This window comes from Poecilia formosa, unplaced genomic scaffold (assembly GCF_000485575.1).
Source record: "Poecilia formosa unplaced genomic scaffold, Poecilia_formosa-5.1.2 Scaffold46, whole genome shotgun sequence".
NCBI classification, from domain to species: Eukaryota; Metazoa; Chordata; class Actinopteri; order Cyprinodontiformes; family Poeciliidae; genus Poecilia; species Poecilia formosa.
The window spans coordinates 102,230-121,116 of record NW_006799985.1 but is presented as its reverse complement, the minus strand read 5'-3'; the positions used below and the strand labels follow the sequence as shown (position 1 = coordinate 121,116).

Here is an 18,887-nt window from a genome sequence, read left to right as displayed (position 1 = left end):
TTTCAGAAAGAAGACTGTCATTAGGAAAGTTTAATTTTTGACCCCCATCTAGCTGAGCCACTACAGCAGTGCTAACTTCTCCTTTATTGTCCATTCTTGCTTTGTGTGCAAGTCACTCCTGCTGTGATTTGCTCATTTTAGACATGTTTTCTTCACCAGTTTTCACTTCACAGGCAAATTTGATTAAAAACTACAATAAAATTAATAAAAGTGCAAAAAAGGTAACACTGAATAACTATCAGTTTACTTAAACTGTTTCTGGAATGTGAGACCCAATAAGTTCCTAAACTAAGAACTACAGAATGTTACAATAAAAGTTTTTATTTGCCACACTGCCACTTATAAAAAAATAAAATACAGATTCTTGTGTCACCACAAAATAGTCTAAATATGATCAAAATTATTTAAAGTAGATTTAAAAGAGTCAATTTTGTATGGTCATGTTTTCTTCCTTAACAAGCATACAAAATGCTGATTTCTAGATTCACACAGCACGTAGGGGTGTATTAAGTCATGTTGGTTTACATAGCAATCAGGGAGAAGTGATGATGTATTAGTTTCTTATGAGTGTCTTATTATCACGTGGATAACAGCAGGAATAGGACACAACTAACATTTCACAGTGATACAAACGTACCAACCTAAACTTGACTCTGTATGATCTTATTTTTCATAGGAAGTAAAACACCTCTAGAAGATTCTGTAAGAGGTTTTTTTTTTTTTTTTTTTTTTACTTATGAACCAAAACACTAAATAGATTTGACGATGTGCTTTTTAAAAGCCCTGAAATAATTTAGTATCTGTGACTTTAAATACTGTAAGTAGACCAATTTTGACCTAAATATGTCATCCTGGGCGGCTGCAGGACTGAGTTAACTTGTCAAAAATGTGTCTGCGCTTTCTTGAATACAACTGCTGTCAACTGCCTGAAAATGTATTCGGCATGTTAGACCCTCCGGTCAGAGAGGGGATATGCAAATCTGTAGGGGTGGAGCAATCCCGTCTTAATGGCACCTCTTTAATTCTTACTTTCTCCCTTTAACTTGACTCCTTGACGCTCCTGTGCACTTGCGCAACCTTCGCTCCACTCGCCGACAGAGGCCAAAAGCCAATTATTCAATTAACGGCGTTAGCCAAGGGGTCGGCCTTGGCACAGCCTTTTCCCAATTAGACACAAACACGTGTACCCTCTCCCCTACTTAGAGATGGGCGAAAGGAACACGCGAGTTTTCACAGATACAGACAACACACCGAATGTCTAAAAAAAAAAATTCCGTGTGTGCAAGTGAAACACGACAAGCAGAAATATGCACGCTTTAGTGAACGTCTTCATGCGATGCCTCCTGTTTCTCCTGCCTCCTTCTTGGCTTTGTGTCAGCTCTTGCTTGTGGGTTGGGAATGACTGCGAAGACGCGCTGCAGCGGCCCAATCCGAGAGCTCGTTTCAAAAGCAGAAAGCCTCTTACATATGAGGAAGTAAGGGCAGCAGCAGAAGGAGGCTCCAGCCCCTCGGTCTCACTTGGTCCAGGCTGCGTCTCGCTGGCCGCTACAAGCCCCGCTGCTCTTCAGGGCCCTCCAAAGGCTCGGATCTGGGTCGGGGCTCTCTGGCGAGCCGTGGAGCGCGTCTTTGGAGCCCCCTGGGTCTTTCTCCGCCATCGCTGGTGTCCGAAGAAGCGTCGAACAGCTTTGCGCATTCCGTGTCCTGCCAGCGCCTTTGAGCCGATACAGATTAGAAGCTTCCAGGGAGCAAGCTCCGCCGCTGCCGCTGCTGCTGCTGCTGCTGCTACTACCACCATCCAGGACAGGGAGGGACACGGCGGAGCCGCCTGGACCCAGTGGAGCAACATGAGCGGAGCCGTGGCGGTCCCCGGCGTGAACTCGGCGGAGCGAGCCTCGGATGCGCCCGCGGAGCCAAGCGTCGATGAGGTAATCACCGTGGACCAGCACTCGCAAGAGATGGGGACGGTGACGATCACCGTGGCGATTCAGGCAGCGGAGGACGAGGAGCCGGAGGAAGAGCGCCCCGGTAATGTTGAGTGCCTCCGAGGCAGCTGCAGCGAGGACGAGCTGGGGAGACACGACAAATCAAGGTAGGACTCGTTTCCGACTTTATTGGCTGCTCGGTTTACTGATGTGATTGTGTAAAAATAAAACTAAACTTGTAAAGTTCCCCAAAAACTCTACCCATTTGCGTTGGAGGTGAAATTTAAGCTTTTCACATATTCATTGAGAGCTGACCAGCCGGTGGAGTGACGGCACATGATCTAGCGCTCTGTGAAGAGTATAAAAATATGCAGAACAAAAGAAACGGACATTCCGACAGGTGCGATAGCAAAACACGCCGAACAGCCTAACACTGAGACGATAAGTAGACTCCGGCAGAGTGAGTGTGTATCCTCAGCCCCACTTGATGGATATTGCTTTCGCCGGGGTGAGAAGTGTTTTCAAGGCTGTTAAACAAACACCTGAGTCTGGCTGAGGACAGCAATCTTCCTTTAATCCAATTCCCCTGCGTCATGGCTTGCTATTTTTATCCTCTGGTCTATAAGGTCCCCATCCTGCGTGCGCAAACAGTGAGTCAGTCATTGGTGGATAGGCCAAAGGTGAAAATGGGTCGCGCTTCAGTCCAGGCGTTTGTTTTTTACTCGCAAGTTTCTCCTTATTGTAAGGTCAGTGTAGAACTCAGTCCCTGTATCGCATAGATGCGCCGATTACTACAACGTTCCTTCAGAGTCTTTATTTCAGTTTTTATCAGAATCAAGAGTGTAATTTGCATCTACATCTTGTGCGTGACTTCTAAATGTTCGCGGGCGTATGCGTCCGAAGTCTCATGGATGTGGGGCCCCTACTAGTTGCGTGGTCAGCCTGCTGGCAAGCTGACTGAGGGTGTGTGTGTGTGTGTGAGGGAGGGAGGAGGTGATGAGTCATACACAAATTTCATTCAGCCCCTCACTCCAGTCTGCAAAACTATCTGACTGCTCTGCTTCACAGCCTGAGCCAGGTGTTGGTGGGTTTGGTACCATGAGAGACTCAGCTGCCTGATAACACTGATGTTGATATTGACAAGTCTGGTTGAACTGTGTAGGACCAATTATAGTCGTCTTGCAGGAAGAGGGAACACAGTGAAAATTAAGACAATATCGGAGGAATAACATTGCATAAAAAAATAATTGGAACGTTTTGTTCTCAAACAAATTGGTAAAAGGAGTGTGGCCTTTGTGGAAACCCTGGAGTAAATGGGTTTTTCATTTAAAGGAGCAGAGAGTTTCTGCTCATCCCTGGTTTTCAGGAATGTTGTTCCAAAGCTGATGAGCATTGAAACTGAACACCTCGCCTTGTCACGTTCTCTTTCTAGGACTGTGAAGACCTGAGGGGTTTGCATGGTTCATGTCCAAAAAGGGACAGTGTGTTCAGGCACATGCACATATGTACAAAACAAATGTACACATAAGTTTCTGGGAGGCTTTGTCAATTTAACTTTGAGCTTCCTGATTTGTTTTTCTAATCTTATGTTTTTGTGACCAAAACAATCACTTGTGTGTTTGCATTAAGTTTGAAGAAACTATTGCACATCCACTTTTTATGCTGGAGACCTACTCTTAACACTTAGGGCCTGTGACATCACAGGAAGTCTTCATCACCATTTACCAGATAAGAAATGTTGCTAAACATGATTTGACCTAGGGTGAGCATGTAGGTACATCAGATGTTATAAAGTGTTTCTGGTTGTTTACAGGAGAATTGAGGCCAGCAGGTAGGGCAGTAAGATAAATTCAGGAATCTCAACATTTGTGGAGTGGTTTCCATCAGACCCGAGATATGTAGGTGCAAGGGCAATCAGAGAATTGAATTACAATAATTAATCACATGTGACTGTAGATGTGAAAGAATATAGACAAGAAGGGGTTAATTGGCATATCTGAAGACTGTCTCATAAATCAAAGCACAAACACTGAGTGATCTTATTGATCTTGTATGTATATGTATATATGTATATATATATATAATCCCCCCCAAGGTCCTATCAAAACTGGCACCTAACACACTTACTAGAATAAAGAATTGTCAAAACTTTCCAAAAAACGGATCAGGTTTCTACTAGAACTTCTGACAAAATACTTAATTGATGCCAAAGGGAAATTAAGTGTTGTAATTCATGTCATTTTATTCAGAATTGATGTAGGCTGTGGGTAGGAAGGACCTCTTGTAGCAGTCAATAATGCAGTGGTCTTGACGAAGCCTCTGACACAAGACTCTGTCTCATAAAGAGGATGCTCAAGGTTGTCCAGTAATTTTCTTGATTTTTATGAGTAAGTATTGAGGTCTGAATTGTTTTAACAGTACATGCTGATAACAATTTAATGGTTATGATTCAAAGCAGGCATATGAAAAGCCAAAGAAAAAAAAAACACTTATTCAGATCTCCTTGAGAATATCATGAGACTGTATGAATGAGGAATTGAAGAATATTGAGACTAAATCTGTTAAACACACTAAAAAGGTAGACTTAGATGATTTTAGTTGAGGGTTGGCACCAAGTTTCTTTAAAGTTAGAAATAAAACAGCTGTTCTAATGGGTAACAAAATGAAGGATGTTAATGTGGCTTTTTTAAAATGTGAGGCTGATGTGGTGAGCCACCATATTCTTTGTGGGAGGGAGAGTCTGTGACTCTGCGCCCTTCAGATGGAGAGCCCTTGGCAGTTTCAAGGCTTGGTTGGACACGAGATCTGGTGCTGAGACCCAGCTTGTTGATGGCTGTAAAGGAAAATCTGAAAGTAGGAGGAGGAAGCAGGGAGTCGTTGGTGATTTGTAGAGAAATGTCAGGACGAGGCTGCGTCTCTGCCAGCCATTTAAGCCTCTGGCATATAGTCTTAAAGAAAGTAAGAAAAAAACATGCAACAGTTTTTTAATGTTGGTGCTTAATCTAAAACATGAAACACTTAGATTTCACAGCACTCAGCAAGTCTCCCCTGACTGCGATCCATGTTCTCTTCCCACACACAGTGGTGCCGGCACCAGTGGAGGGGAGTTGGAGGAGGAGAGCTGGCAGCCTCCAGATACGGAGCTCATCCAAAAGCTGGTCGCTCAGATTGAGTTTTACCTGTCTGATGAGAACCTGGAGCACGACGCCTTCCTGCTCAAGCACGTCAGACGCAACAAACTTGGGTTTGTTAGCGTCAAGTTGCTCACCTCGTTCAAAAAGGTAACCATGACTGCAAGTCTGATGTATGAAAACACAGCAGAAAATCATTTGAACAGGCAAACTAAGGTAGATTAATAAGGCTATAATGATCTGAATTACTGTGTACCTTCAAAATGCTTAATACCTCACTACAGGCTATTTGTACACATTTTATCCTAATGTTCTTTTTGTTCTCAAGCTTCTAATGGGTAGTATAAAACATCCAACCACAATTTATATTTGCAACATTTAACAAAAGCATTTGATTGTATTTCCCTGTGACATAGAGGCTTACTGTGGGACTGGATGTTTCTAGTGTTGGCATGACTAGCTGTTGCTGTTTTTTGTAATGGTGTTCTCACATTGATTCACAACAGCAGGTGCTACTTTAGGCTCATGCATATTTGTTGGCTTGTAATTGTTTCCATCTGTTTATACCAGAATATTTAACCAGGCTAAACATGGGTAATTTGTACTAAACAGGAATTAAAGGTCAACAGTGTCTAAGCTATAAAAATGAACAAGTCTGAGCTGTTAACCTGATTCAGGTAATTCTGGAAAATGTTGGGTTTTGCACTAAATCTTGGTTTATGTGATTGGATCAGTTTTAAAACTCAGTGGGCTCTATGAGACTCCGGTGTTGCTGAAATAAACTTTGTCGTTCCAGGTGAAACACTTGACTCGTGACTGGAGAACAACTGCCTATGCACTAAAACACTCAAAGATCCTTGAGTTGAATGATGAGGGTCGTAAGGTGCGCCGCAAATCTGCGGTGCCAGTATTTGCCAGCGAGTCGTTGCCCAGCCGCATGCTACTGCTGAGCGATCTGCAGAAGTGGCCAGAACTGGCTGCTCTCACTAAGGATAATGGAAGCAATGAGGGAGGAGCAACACAGCAGGAACAGCTGATGAAACTGCTGCTCAAAGCATTTGGGACATACGGCGCCATCGCCTCAGTCAGAGTCCTAAAGCCAGGGAAGGACCTGCCTGCGGATCTCAAGAGGCTGAGCGGGCGCTACGCACAGCTGGGCAATGAGGAGTGTGCTATTGTGGAGTTTGAGGAGGTGGAGGCAGCTGTTAAAGCCAATGAGGCTGTTGGGGGTGAAGATGGAGGAACGGGTCCGCTGGGGTTAAAAGTGGTCCTGATAGGAACCAAGCCACCAAAGAAGAAAGTACCCAAAGATCGACCCCGTGAGGAGGGGGGAATGCGCAAAAGTCGTTCTCTCAACAGCCGAGTCCGAGAGCTTCAGTACCACGGGGATGACTCTGCATGCAGCTCATCAGAAACAGAAAGCACCCCCACATCACCCAGGCTAGCTAGGAAGTCCCAATCCTGCAATAAGCTAAGCCCCACCACCGCTGGCATTGGCTTCCAGAACAATCATCTAAGTCCTGGTATATCACCGCGCAACAGCCCCTGGTCTAGCCCCCGAGCCAGCCCTTGCCCCCAGCGGAAAAGCCCCCACTCCCACAAGTCTCCACTGGTTGGCGATGGCAGGCTGAGCCCCGAGGCTGGGCGCCGGTGGGCAGACTACTCCTCAGACAGTAGCCTGACCCCTTCGGGGAGCCCATGGGTTCAGCGGCGCAAGCAGGTGGCATCTCAAGAGAGCAGTCCAGTCGGCAGTCCGATGCTGGGTAGAAAAATCCAGAATGCAGATGGGCTGCCGCCAGGCGTAATGAGGTTACCGAGGGGTCCGGATGGAACCCGTGGTTTTCATGGAGTCACTGTTGCCGAGAGGGGAAAGACTGCTGCCACACAGACTTGATAACGTGGCATGTGGTGACGCATTTCACACCCCCCAGAAACAAAATGCGAGGTTCCTGGCCTTGTTGCTCAGCCCCCTCCTACATTTGAGACTGTGTAGATATATTTTTGTTGAGTGCATCGGTTTTCAGTCCTTGTTATATTTTTATACGACATTTTTTGTTACCATGGTAACATTAGGGGTTTACCAATGGAAATTAAAGTGAATGTAAACTAATTATGGCTTTGAGAGAAAGCTACAGACGCCACTGAAAGGGACCATGTTGCCTCTGTTTTTCTCTAAACTTGTTCTACTTGAGTTGAGCTGGAGAAATGAATTTTACCCTTTTTTTTCTTTTGTTCTCCCCCACCCCCACTGTAAACTGTCTTGTCCAGTGTAAATGTTTGCAACATTGTCTTTGGATGACATTTAGATGTTTAAGTGGCATACAGGCACATGGACTCGGATATCACCATATGCCTTTTCTGTATTTGTCGAGCATACATCTTGTTTTCACATGCTGTTTAAATTGAGGCCATACCAGCTCCACTGCCATAAACGGTAAATGTCACATTTGGTTTAGTTCAGTTTTAGTTGTTTTTATTTCAGTATGGTTTGCATGCTTTGGCACTTTGTAGGGTTCTCCTCTTGCCCTGCATGTGCTTGGCAGGCAGCTGCTTTATTTATTTTTATTTTTCCAGTCTAAACCCACAGTGGGGTTTCGAGGGAGATTCAGGTCAGGAAGGATAGACGCTCTTGTGTTTTTGGATTCTTTTCTTTTGCCTTCACATCAGAGCTGGGGTATTTGTACACTAAAATTCCTATTGTACAAATAAATCACTGAAACTGCCGTTTGCCTTGCTTTTTTGTAATCAATCATTATGCAACTGCTTAATCTTTTCAAATATATTCTCATTGATGAGATAAAAGTGATGCAAAAGCATAATGGCAAAGCAACAAAAAGTGATGCATTTTTCTAGTATCTTGGTATTGTTTGTGAAAACTGCCATGTGGGAGTTGAAATGAAATGTGAAAAATAATGAACATCATCAATGCTAGTTGAGTAACCTGAAGTACCGCTCTGGCACATGCATAGTGGGTACCAAAAGTCTACACACCATTAAAATTTAAAGTTTTGGTGGGTTTTACTTTTTTAAACAAATTATTTTAGAACTTTTTCCTCAACTGAGACTTATTTGAACTAAAACATTGAGAAGCAAATCTTTCAAGGGGAAAACATACACCAATATTAATAATGGTGCACACTTATAAATGTAGTTGTGGCAGTGATCAGAATGAACCACCATTGAAACTCACTAAGAGTTATTTTAAAGTGCCTCTGTTTAGCCCTTGACTAAGTGAAGCTGTTTTTAATAGGTTTTCTCTCAGGTAAGTGGTCTTAATACAGCCTTTGTCTCCAGAAAGCATTCAAACATATCCATGTAAAACTGTATTGGTAAGACGCTAGCAAAATAACATGGGTATTAAATGTGCAGAAGGAGGCAATAAAAGAGAATATGGTGCAACAGGGACATCTGTCCAAAATTGAAAATGTGGAAACTAGATGGTGGGGGGGGGGCTGCCTGCCAAGAGCAATGTGAAGAGCTGCATATAAAAATGTTAAAGACTGAATCAATTTTGCAAAACCAAATTTGAAGTCTCCCAATAGACATGTCGGTCTTTAACTGGTGTTTTTAAAAGCACTTTTTGATATGGAAATGCTGCATAATAACCCACAGAAGATGCTCATAGTGAAGCATTGAGTTTTTTATCCTCTCTTTTCCCAACCTGAAGAAGAGCCTGTGTAGAAGGTATTATGAACAGTTTAAAACACTAATATTAGCACATGACAATGAGCTAAGAAGTAGTTCTCTATCTTGGTACTCAGGACTCCTGAATATTTTAATAGTTTGTGTTTCACAGTCTCGTCTTAAATAGGTGATTACCAGTCTTCTGCTGCATGATGAGGAGGTTAATTTGATTCTGATATGCTGGAGCAGGGAAACGTTGAAGACGGGTGGATCCTGAGGCAAAGGCTGAAAACCACTGATCTGAAACATACATTCACATAAAAAATTTTTACCAAAAGAAGATAAAAGTTATAGAATGCCCTTGCCAGAGTCTAGACTTCAATCAAAATAAAAATCTGTAGCCTCAGCTGAAGAGGGCTCTTTGAACAGAACATGTCCTTAAAGTCTGGAGTGTTTTAGCAGTGCAAGTGAATTTTGCTAAGTTAGATGTGCTATGCTCAGACTCTTGAGTACTGTAATAAAATGAAAATATGCTCCAACAGAGCATTAATGACGTTTTTATTTTTATTTTATTCCCCTAAATGCTTTTTTTTCTAATTTTTCCTACAAGTAATGTTATGTTAGAAGTGAAACATGTTTTGAATTTATTTATACTGGCCTCATTTTTATCTATTTAGTTTTGTTATACTTACCTTTCAGTCTACATGTGTCATCTGGCTTTCCTATTTTGTGAGCTGCAGTTTTCAGGTGGCGGCCCAGCTTTTCAGTTGAATTGAGATCTGTATTGGATTGAGCCATTGTTGTTGTGAAGATGAGTCTAAATTGGGTTGCCGTCGGGGTTTTTTGAGGACCACAGCAGGTTTTTTCTTTTGTATTCGTCTGTGTCTAGCTGCATTTATGTTGAACTTTTCTCTTTCAGGTCCAACTGGAGAGAGGCATTTAGTGTAATCTCTGGGTGCTCTGAATAGCTCCTAAGGTTTATTTATTTTAACCCCGAATGTTCCTCTTTTTCATGGACAATATAGCTAGTCACATTTGCATATAGGTGTGTGAATATGATTCATTTATCACGCCTTTATTAAAATACAGCTGTTCAAAGGGATTTGGATGTAACAAAAGCATGGTAAAAACTGAGTGGGCAATTGTTTTATATTGGTGGTCAGTTTAAATAAAATTGCAGGTCTTTGTTTTCAGTTTTGTACCAATTAGTCCTCTCTGATTAGTGTGAATTTAATTACTTCTTTGTTTGTCCTCGTGTTTTAAACCAAATACAAAGATAAAAGGGTGGTGTGTACTTTTAGTATTGTTTCTCTGTGTGAGGTATTTGTTCAATGTCCTTAGGTGGTATCAAATTCTCCTTAGCAACCACCCCAAAAGTGGGAGAAAGGAAGTGCACAGTTCTGACTTTTAAATTCATGTGGTGGCAGCTCAGTGTTTATCCACTCCTGTGTGTTAGGTTTATTAGCTACAGCAGGAGGGAGAAAAGCTGCAATCTGTGAGCTTGAGCTGGATGCTGAGGGTCAGAGTCCCTGCTCCAGAACTCACAGGCATGGTGAGACTAAGTGGGATTGCGTAAGAGAAAGATGAATAAACTTTTGTTCTCTTGGCATTATTAGCAATTCAAAATTGGGAAGTCGTGAGCGTGTTGGCCTTTTTTTCCCTTCCCTTCCTTTTTTTTTTTTTTTTTACAGCTACCCAAGACTAATAGAGAAAATAACTGTGGGAAGAGTGCAGAAGATTCAAATAATGGTTCCGAGGAGGAAATTTGAAATAATTACCTTTGAAGACTTTCATAAAAGGTGCAACTGTAAATGTCATCAAAGAGAGACGATACTGAAATCCCGCTTTGGCTATTATTTCTAATTGGACAACGAGATCTGATCATTAAATTTAAACAGAAAAATAGTATTTGTGCTGCACGACTTATTTAGTCTGGACTGGGTTTTATTTTCAGACATAATTGGTAAGATGAGGTGATTAGATCAAATCAAAAGAAAATAATAGCTTTTTCTTTTCAGTGCTCAGGTTTATAGCTTCACATAATGACTGTTTTTCACAACTATTACAGCATATTAACATGGTTTCGTGCGCATATTCTTTCAATGTGACTTCAGTAATAATCAGAGCAAACAGATTTTTGGTGAGATTTAAAAAGCAAATACAACCAAAAAATAAAAAAGATTCATGCCTACTTGCAGAGCAGTGATCGCCTTACCCCAGATAATTTGCAATGTACTTGCATCAGCCTGGGGGTGGGAGCAGAAGAAGCTGTGCGGGGGGCGGTGTCAGAGTTGAGGAACTAGAATAAGGGAGGAGACATTTTCCAGCCTCAAAGCAGAGCAACCAACTGAAAAAGTCGACAAATACAAGAAGTTACTAGAAAAGAAAGGATTTTTTTTTTAAATCAGTGATGTAAATCCAGAGCAAAAGTAAAAAACCAACAGAACTGATTCTCTGCAAAACCAGCTACACTGACGCACATATTCCCTGAGGTCTGTAGTAATTTAGTGCATTGATTAGACTGTTAGAACAGGAAGAAATCAAGAAGGAAATGCTGCTCTGTCATCATGTTACACTCCTGACCTCTTCCTTCTGTTACACATGAGTGAATCAAAGGGCTCCAGCACCAACAGCTGCTTGAAAAGTGAAACAAACAGGGCAACGATTTATGAAAAATTACCTCACCTCATGAATAAACTGATTTCCTAGTGCAGACTGGAGTGCTGCTTCAACTTGGAGACCATTTACACTTCTGCTCAGGTCTAAATAATTGAAATGTTAATTTATTTCAGCTACTCAAAAGTGAAACGTGTCTATTGTACAGATTCATTACCCACAGAAAATGTTGAAAATATAGAACCAATGACAAGGGCAATTTTAATACATAAATGTGATGTTACATCCTACACCATAGCAGAGAAGAGAGCTGACTTGACAGCTGTCCAGCAGTCAACTCCCTCCACAGAGAGGCTAAACCATATTATGTTATTGCTCAATAGGCTTCCTGTATCCAAATATATTAGTAGAAGCTTGAGTGAAAGGCAAAAAGCAGAAGTGAAAAAGAATCAGGGTTAATCAAAGGAAACACCTTTTGAGAGCTTGGAGGGGGTTTTTAAAGTGTGGACTGTGGTTGGACTCGGACAGGTTTTGCATTTTATTTAGAAATCAAGCTCCCAGAGTCTGGAGGAAGATCAGACCAGACTAACAAAATTTCGATCTCACTTCATTCATACCTCTGCTGGCAATCACTGTGGAGATGATTTTCCCTTTCTGGTGGACCTGCCCAAACGGCCCAAACAAAGTACCAAACCTGATTCAATGACCTTGATTTCACTGCATTTTACTGTCCAGAAAACTTGCCTGGTTTAAACTGCAGAGCTAGTCCAGTATGAGTCACTGGACTAGCTACATGTCAGGCTGCATAATAAAACTATTTAAGGAATATCAAACCAACCAAGTGTTGGTTTGATATTCTTGGTATTCTGTGTTGACTTTTTGATCTTAAAAATCTTCTTCTGGACCTCTTGAAAAAATTTTGCACCGTTTTTACAGCATATTTTCTCTGCTACTGAATTATCCATCAATGTGCTTGGACACAATACAAAGTTCTCTATAACAATCAGCTTCTTTAGCAATGTCTTGAGACTTTCCTCCTTTTAGGGACATCAACAACAGCATGCTGGAAAATGGTCAACTCAGCAGTCTTTCAAGAGTTTACTTTTGCACCATATTGTTTTTCTGAAAAACAAGTTTTGGTTTTCAATAGTTGTAGATCATGTCAATTAAAATAAACAGAGATATACCACCATGTAATGAATCTGTGACTTTCACATGTTGATTGGAGTTAAATTACCTTCAGTGTGTACTCTTCAGCAAGTTTACCTTTTTGTTTTTCCTCAAAATCTAATGACTTATTATTCACCCGAACAGAACAGCAAACACAAATTTGTAAAAATATGACGAAACACTGCCAACAGTAGAGTATAATAGGATTTTATTTACATAACTTACAAAGAAAACATCATTTACAGTCACAGCAGAGAAAAAAAATATATTCAATAAAACATACAAGAACATAATGCTGTTGGTCGCAAACAGAAACAAAAACAAAATGTTTTACAGTTAATAGTGTTTGACAAAGATTGCCAGTAGGATGGAGAGAAAATCTCAAATATCTCTACAGGAAAACCACAAAATGGCTGCAGATTGCAACTACAACACATCTCTGAAGTGTTTCAGTTATCATGAACCAACATATGTTGCTGTAATATTGTTGTGTTCAAAAAAACGTGATTATACAGCTGAAGCAAGTGAAGGATGCTGCATTTCATTTCTCTTTTTCCATCTGAAACTAAATTTCAAAAGATCGTATGACAGTTAAAATCTATAAAAATTAATAATCATGTAACCTCCAGGTCAATATCCTTACAGTTGTCTTATTTCAGATTGGGGGAAAAAAAAAGAAACCAATGCAAAATAACTTAAAATTATTTTTTTCAGGAGACTGGCTGTTTTCAGCAAAAAATGTCACATTACAGTACTCCCTCCCAGCATATTCATGCTTTAAGAACATAAATATTACCCTTCAACCAGTCTTCTGAGAGTGGCGTAACCATAAAAAGGCCTTAAGTCATGGCAACCATTTGACCCACATTGATGCATCTACCTTGCAATAAAGTGGGAGCAATGAGTGGTGTAAGGTGACAGGATGTCTGTGAAAGAAGCGCTCCACAGGAAGCCAAAGATGAGCATGCTGGAGTCTAACTGCTGGTTAAGTCAAACCAACTGGATGCACATAAACGGCGGCTCTCCGTCCTCCTGCGCAGCCCCATCTGCCCAATCTCAACAGGACTCGGACGCAGAGCGATTGGAACTGAGCATGTTGGTTCCGTAGGCAGAATTATCTCTGGCTTGACGGGGAAAACACTTCCTGCTCCTTAGCAGATGGGATGAGGACGTGTCGATGTGCTGGACAGGCAAACGTGCTAAGAACACGGCATCTCAGATCTTCGATCTTTTGCGAGCAAAGTAGTGTGAGAGGTTGCAGACAGCAACTTTCCCCGGGGGAGCGCTGCTTCAGATGTAGAGCGAGCCGTCGGCAGGTCCCACATAGCCGACCCCAATCAGAAGAACATCTATCAGCGTCCAAATACCCAGGCCTCCAAAGCTGAATAGTTTGCCCAGACCCTCTCTCCACTGGCCCAGATAAAACCTGTCTGCCCCAAAACCACCGAGAGTGATGCTGCAGCAGGAAAGAGCAGAGGCACAGATTCGCAGGATGATAATTTGAGAGCACACATCCTGACTCGAACTGACTGAAAAGAAAGAAAAAAAAAAAACAGAAAAAAAATGCTGAAAACTGAAAACTGGCTAAACGGGGTTACCTGAGTGCGAGTGCTGTTGACCATTTGTATCCACCGGTCCAGTTACAGAACAAACGCTTCTGAAACCGCCTTTTGCCTAAGGGAGAAAATGACACTTTAATATTAAGCATTAACTTTCAAGAGAGATTTTTCTAATTTAAATAATTAAAAATATAAAAGATGTTTTGTACTCTGTTAGCTTTGCCAGTCTAACAGCTGAAAGTCACTTTCTATACAGACAAAAAAAAAAACACTCAATGTGTATTCAGACTCCTTCAACTTCCATCCTTTGTCACAATGCAACCACAAACTCCAATGTTTTATTGTGATTTTATTTGGCAGGTCAACTCAAAGTAGTGCAAAGGTATTAAAAATGCAGTATGTAACTTATAAAAAATATGTCTTTTACATATTTTTTAAAACTGTCATATTGTGACAGTTTGTCATGAGACAAATAATCTGTGAGAAGATCGATCTCCTCCACTTCCTGCATGAAGTAATATTGCCAGTCATCCGGACCAAAAACAACCAATCAGACCCAGAAGGAGTGTCTTAGCGCTGTCAATCAACATCATGTACTTGCTGCTAAATGTGCTAATGGCTGTTGCAGGAAAACCGTTTATCCGCCATTGTTAGCATGACCTTGTTGCTCATGCGAACAAGGTGCAGTGCAGCAAAGAGAAAGGGGAGGAGAAAAATGGGAGCATGAGCAACGCCACACAGAGTGTTGATTGACAGCAATAAGACCCGTCTCCTTTCCCTGAGTGATTATTTCTAGATAGCACTGGTAGAAAGCAGAAGAAGCTGCATTTCTCTCTTTGTTGGAAACATTCAGTTTTAATCAGGCAAAAAAATATAAAGAGCTAAAAATAAAAACTGCTAATGCATGAGCTTGGTAAAGGACCTCTAAATTACAAACAACTCAGTTGAAGGTAAAATTAGACAAAATTTGTGCTAAATTGAAGTGAAAAATAAAAAGAAATTGTGAATATCTCATCACAGAATCTCCAGGCACAAATTATTGCTCCTTTTCCTACCTAGGAAAAAAAAAAGCATTTGGCATCCAATAAAAAGCATCACAGGGGAATCAGTCTGTCTTTTTGAAGCATATTATGTCTTCATAGAGGAATCACAAAGCTACCACGAACAATGAATTTCACATCTAAATTTGCATACCAGTTTTTCTAAGAGCTGTTTCAAATCTTTGTTTGCCAACAGTAGCTCCTTTTCAGTCAGAGGGAGAGAAAAATGAACATCCTTTATAAACTGAATACAGCACCGCCTGCTGCATTCAGCCATTTAATATAGCCCACATACGCTTTGTCTTTTGATGTGCATAAGGAATTAAAAGCAAAATACACCAAGCGGTTTTGTGTAAATCTTCTACACACTGCCATCTACCTGCATGCAAAACTAATTAATTTATATCAATTTAAGCCAGCATTTGGATGGAAACAGGAAAAAACATAAGTCATCCCACGCCGTTCATTACTGTGTTTATGTAACGGAAATAGACAATGCAAAGTTTTTGCATGACTCAGAGCTCCATTAAGAAGAAATAAAGCAACTTGAAAAAAATAAAAATAAAAGCTTAAACTGCCCATACCATTTTTCCGGGAAAAGAAATCGTCGTTCCAAGTTCAAAGTGGATGACGAATACACAATTCACAGAAAACTGCGAGCACAGTCATGCTATAAACATCTGTTGTCATACCTAAACAATGCACATGGTCTAAGACGTCACAGGTGGCGTTGTAGCGCTTGCGGGGACAGGACACCGTCATACAGTTGGTGGAGTTTGAGCAGCGATACTCAGATGGGTCCAGCTGCCAGCAGAACTGACAGGTGATGGAGAGAGTGAAGTTGCTCTGCTGCTCTCCTGACTTTCCCTGGAAATATAATAATGAAAAAAAAAAAAAACATTCCGTCAGAGTAACTCTAACCAGACTTTAGTGTAAATCAGACTCGCAGAGAAGCTGCTACTCACTACGCAGTGAACGCCTTTCTTGGGTTTACATGTGAAAGATGCCGGTTTCCCGTAAGTGCAATTGTGTTGGTAATTGCACTGAATGCAACTGGCTGGCAGGCGATCACACTGACCTCCACTTGGACATTTAGAGGTGTAGCTGTCCTCATCTGTTGGGGAAACTGCACAACATCTGACATTGAATTTGGATTGAAAATAAAACACTTTAATAGAGTCGACAAAAAAATTATTGCCTGGGCTACGTAAAGTAGGTTGACTGTTAAATAACGATGCAATGTGGTTCTGTAGTTATGAATATATTAAACTGTAAACAATTCTCTATTAAAAAATCTGCACGTGAAAATGTAGGCAAGCTTTTGGAAACTCAAAAATCTAAAAATCTAGTGAATTACTCTAACTTTTTAATTCTATTCTAATTTATTGATATTCACCTGTAGGTGTGTTACTTTTGACAACTGCATGGCTGTCATTCTTGTGCTCATCACCTAACTTGTGATTTTGCCACCTGGCATTGCCAACGCCTTGAAAAAATAATCTTTTAAATAGCTGCTGCGGCTCGGTTTGATATTTAGCAAACAGCATTTGATAAATTACAGGAAATATAAGATAAGAATTCCAGTCATTATCAAATTTTATAGTCATTTGTAAGACAGCTGTGCAAAGGTTTTGACTTTTGAACACACAACTTAAAAACATAATATAACATACTCAATAAAGACAGCTTAACATTTTTTTCTGTTTCTTTTTTTTTTTTTAATTTACTTGTAATTTATTGGTTTTCATTATCTGCATGCTGGTCTTTCAATCCGCAGGGTATCAAAGAGTATTCTATTTCTTTTTGTGTGTGTGTGTGTGTGTGTGTGTGTGTGTGTGTGTGAAGTTCACCTGTACTTAATATGTGATTTTTCTTTGAATTAGCCCATTTAAATTTGGATTAAATTATGTTACACTAAACATGATAAGACCACTGTGTTTCAGGAGGGAGGGGTTCATCCTATAACTACCAGGTTGCCAGTTTAAACCTATGCTTCACTTCACCTCTCTTGCCTGCCTGTAGTGGTCAGAGGGAAGCTATGGCTACAATGTAGCTTACCAACATCAATGTATGAAAGGGTGAATGACTGATTGTAGTATAAAATGCTACAACTATACAAATGAAGGCTATATACGATAGGTTCTTTGATACTTCACACCTTTACTTTTGTGAAAATGATCAAAAAATATGAACATCAATGCTGTGTAGTGTCTAATCATGACAAATTTGAAAAAGCCTGATTTAAGAGCCTTTTGTATTTTTAATGAGTGTTCGTTTATCTGTGGTTTAAGACATTTCGCTGTATGAAATTATTTGTATCACTGTGATCGTGTGCTAAAAAAAATAAAGCTATATTCCTCAAGGAGATTTAATATCATCTGAACTTACCAGAGGCTACAGCTGGGATCACCGGGCTGGTGATGATAGTTCCATGCTGGGCGTCTCTTGTGTAAGGAGGTTCCTGGTCAATATGAGGAGAACTCAGGTATCCTGAAAAGCGAGCATAGTAAAAAAAACAACATTGCTTATAGGGCAAACATGGCATAGTAGTTTGTTACTTTACTGAGACGACAACAGAGTATAGTAACTTCTTCTAAATCAGTAGTTACAGCCACTGTTTAGTTCCAATTGCAGTAAAAATAAATGTTAAATCAGAAAATCTCAGTCAGAATTGTTTTCATTCAGAAGCAGCTAGGAGCAGCGGCTAGCTTGCTATGCTAGCTCGGTGTTACTGGCTTTGGGTACAAAAAATCTACAAGCCTTCTTCTTGAATTAATATAGCTGTATTTGTAAACGTACCATTTACGCACTGTAAAACCAAATCCATAAACAAGATGACAAATATTCCATAGTGTTTGCAGCTCCGTCCTCGGTCTGGTCTCCATATGTGACAGCTAGTACCCATTGTTGCTGCGGAACAAGAAGCAGCAGTTGCATTCACAGAGTGTAGGAACCACGAAAGATGGACGGCATGTTGTTGTATCCGATTACAGATGATCGCTTTTTGTCTTTACCGTTAGTGTTTTTTGTTTATGTAAACAATACCACGTAATAGATTTAATCAGTTAACAAAGCACTAATCTAGCTGCAAACAAGCCATTCTTCCCCTTCTTACTTGAGTTTACACGCACGGGTTGCATGTAAACCTATGCACTGCTTAGTGTAATTTCTTGGTTAATAGAAATAAAAAGGATTATAATATACAAGATATTTAAAAAAAAAAATAAAAAAAAATCTTTAAAAAAATAAATTCGGGATCTACTGAGTGGGAGCTAAACATTGACGGAACATTTCCCTTGATGTTCCTTGAACGCAGCATGCTTTAGGGGGCGTTCCTTTAAGGTTCTCTTGACTGAAGATATTTTTCAATAGTGTATGAACGCGCGATAAACTCAGTAAATAGACATCAACATAGATAGTCATCTAAATAAGCTGGAATTACAGGCATTAAATGTAAAACAATTAACGAAAAATAATTCGTTAAAATTTAATTATCGCAGTTTAAGCATTATGATTAATAGATTAACCAATCAGATGTCGGGGTCAATTGTAGAGCAAAACGAAATGTTCAAATCTTTACATTGTTAAAGCAGAAAACAAAATACTATTAGATTTTTTAAAACTATAGAAAGAGTTAAATGCAATTTATGCAGTTAAATTGCATTTAACTGCATAAATTGCAGTTAAATTGCATTTAACTGTTAAATTTAGCAGTTAAATGCTACTGTCCATTTAGACAGTAGCACAATCATGTAACAAAATATAATATAAAAAATAAAATATAAAAATATATTTTATAATATATAAATATAAAAATAAAATATA

The 18,887-nt window shown here is 40.2% G+C and overlaps 2 protein-coding genes across 2 annotated transcripts; one reads left to right on the top strand and one right to left on the bottom strand.

Annotated features, from left to right (window-relative positions):
• Positions 1 to 7,777, top strand: larp6a (La ribonucleoprotein 6, translational regulator a). The gene is made up of 3 exons (XM_007552116.2): positions 1 to 2,089; positions 5,005 to 5,203; positions 5,850 to 7,777. The coding sequence occupies exons 1-3, from the start codon at positions 1,308 to 1,310 to the stop codon at positions 6,945 to 6,947; spliced, it is 2,079 nt and encodes a 692-aa protein (XP_007552178.1). The 5' UTR covers positions 1 to 1,307; the 3' UTR covers positions 6,948 to 7,777.
• Positions 7,778 to 13,013: 5,236 nt separating this feature from the next.
• tm2d3 (TM2 domain containing 3) lies at positions 13,014 to 18,078 on the bottom strand. Its single transcript, XM_007552115.2, has 6 exons — positions 17,862 to 18,078; positions 17,451 to 17,552; positions 16,028 to 16,188; positions 15,755 to 15,929; positions 14,062 to 14,137; positions 13,014 to 13,919 (listed from the first exon to the last, which is right to left on the bottom strand). Exons 1-6 carry the CDS (start codon positions 17,965 to 17,967, stop codon positions 13,754 to 13,756), a joined length of 786 nt encoding a protein of 261 aa, XP_007552177.1. The 5' UTR covers positions 17,968 to 18,078; the 3' UTR covers positions 13,014 to 13,753.
• Between the last annotated feature and the right edge of the window lie 809 nt (positions 18,079 to 18,887).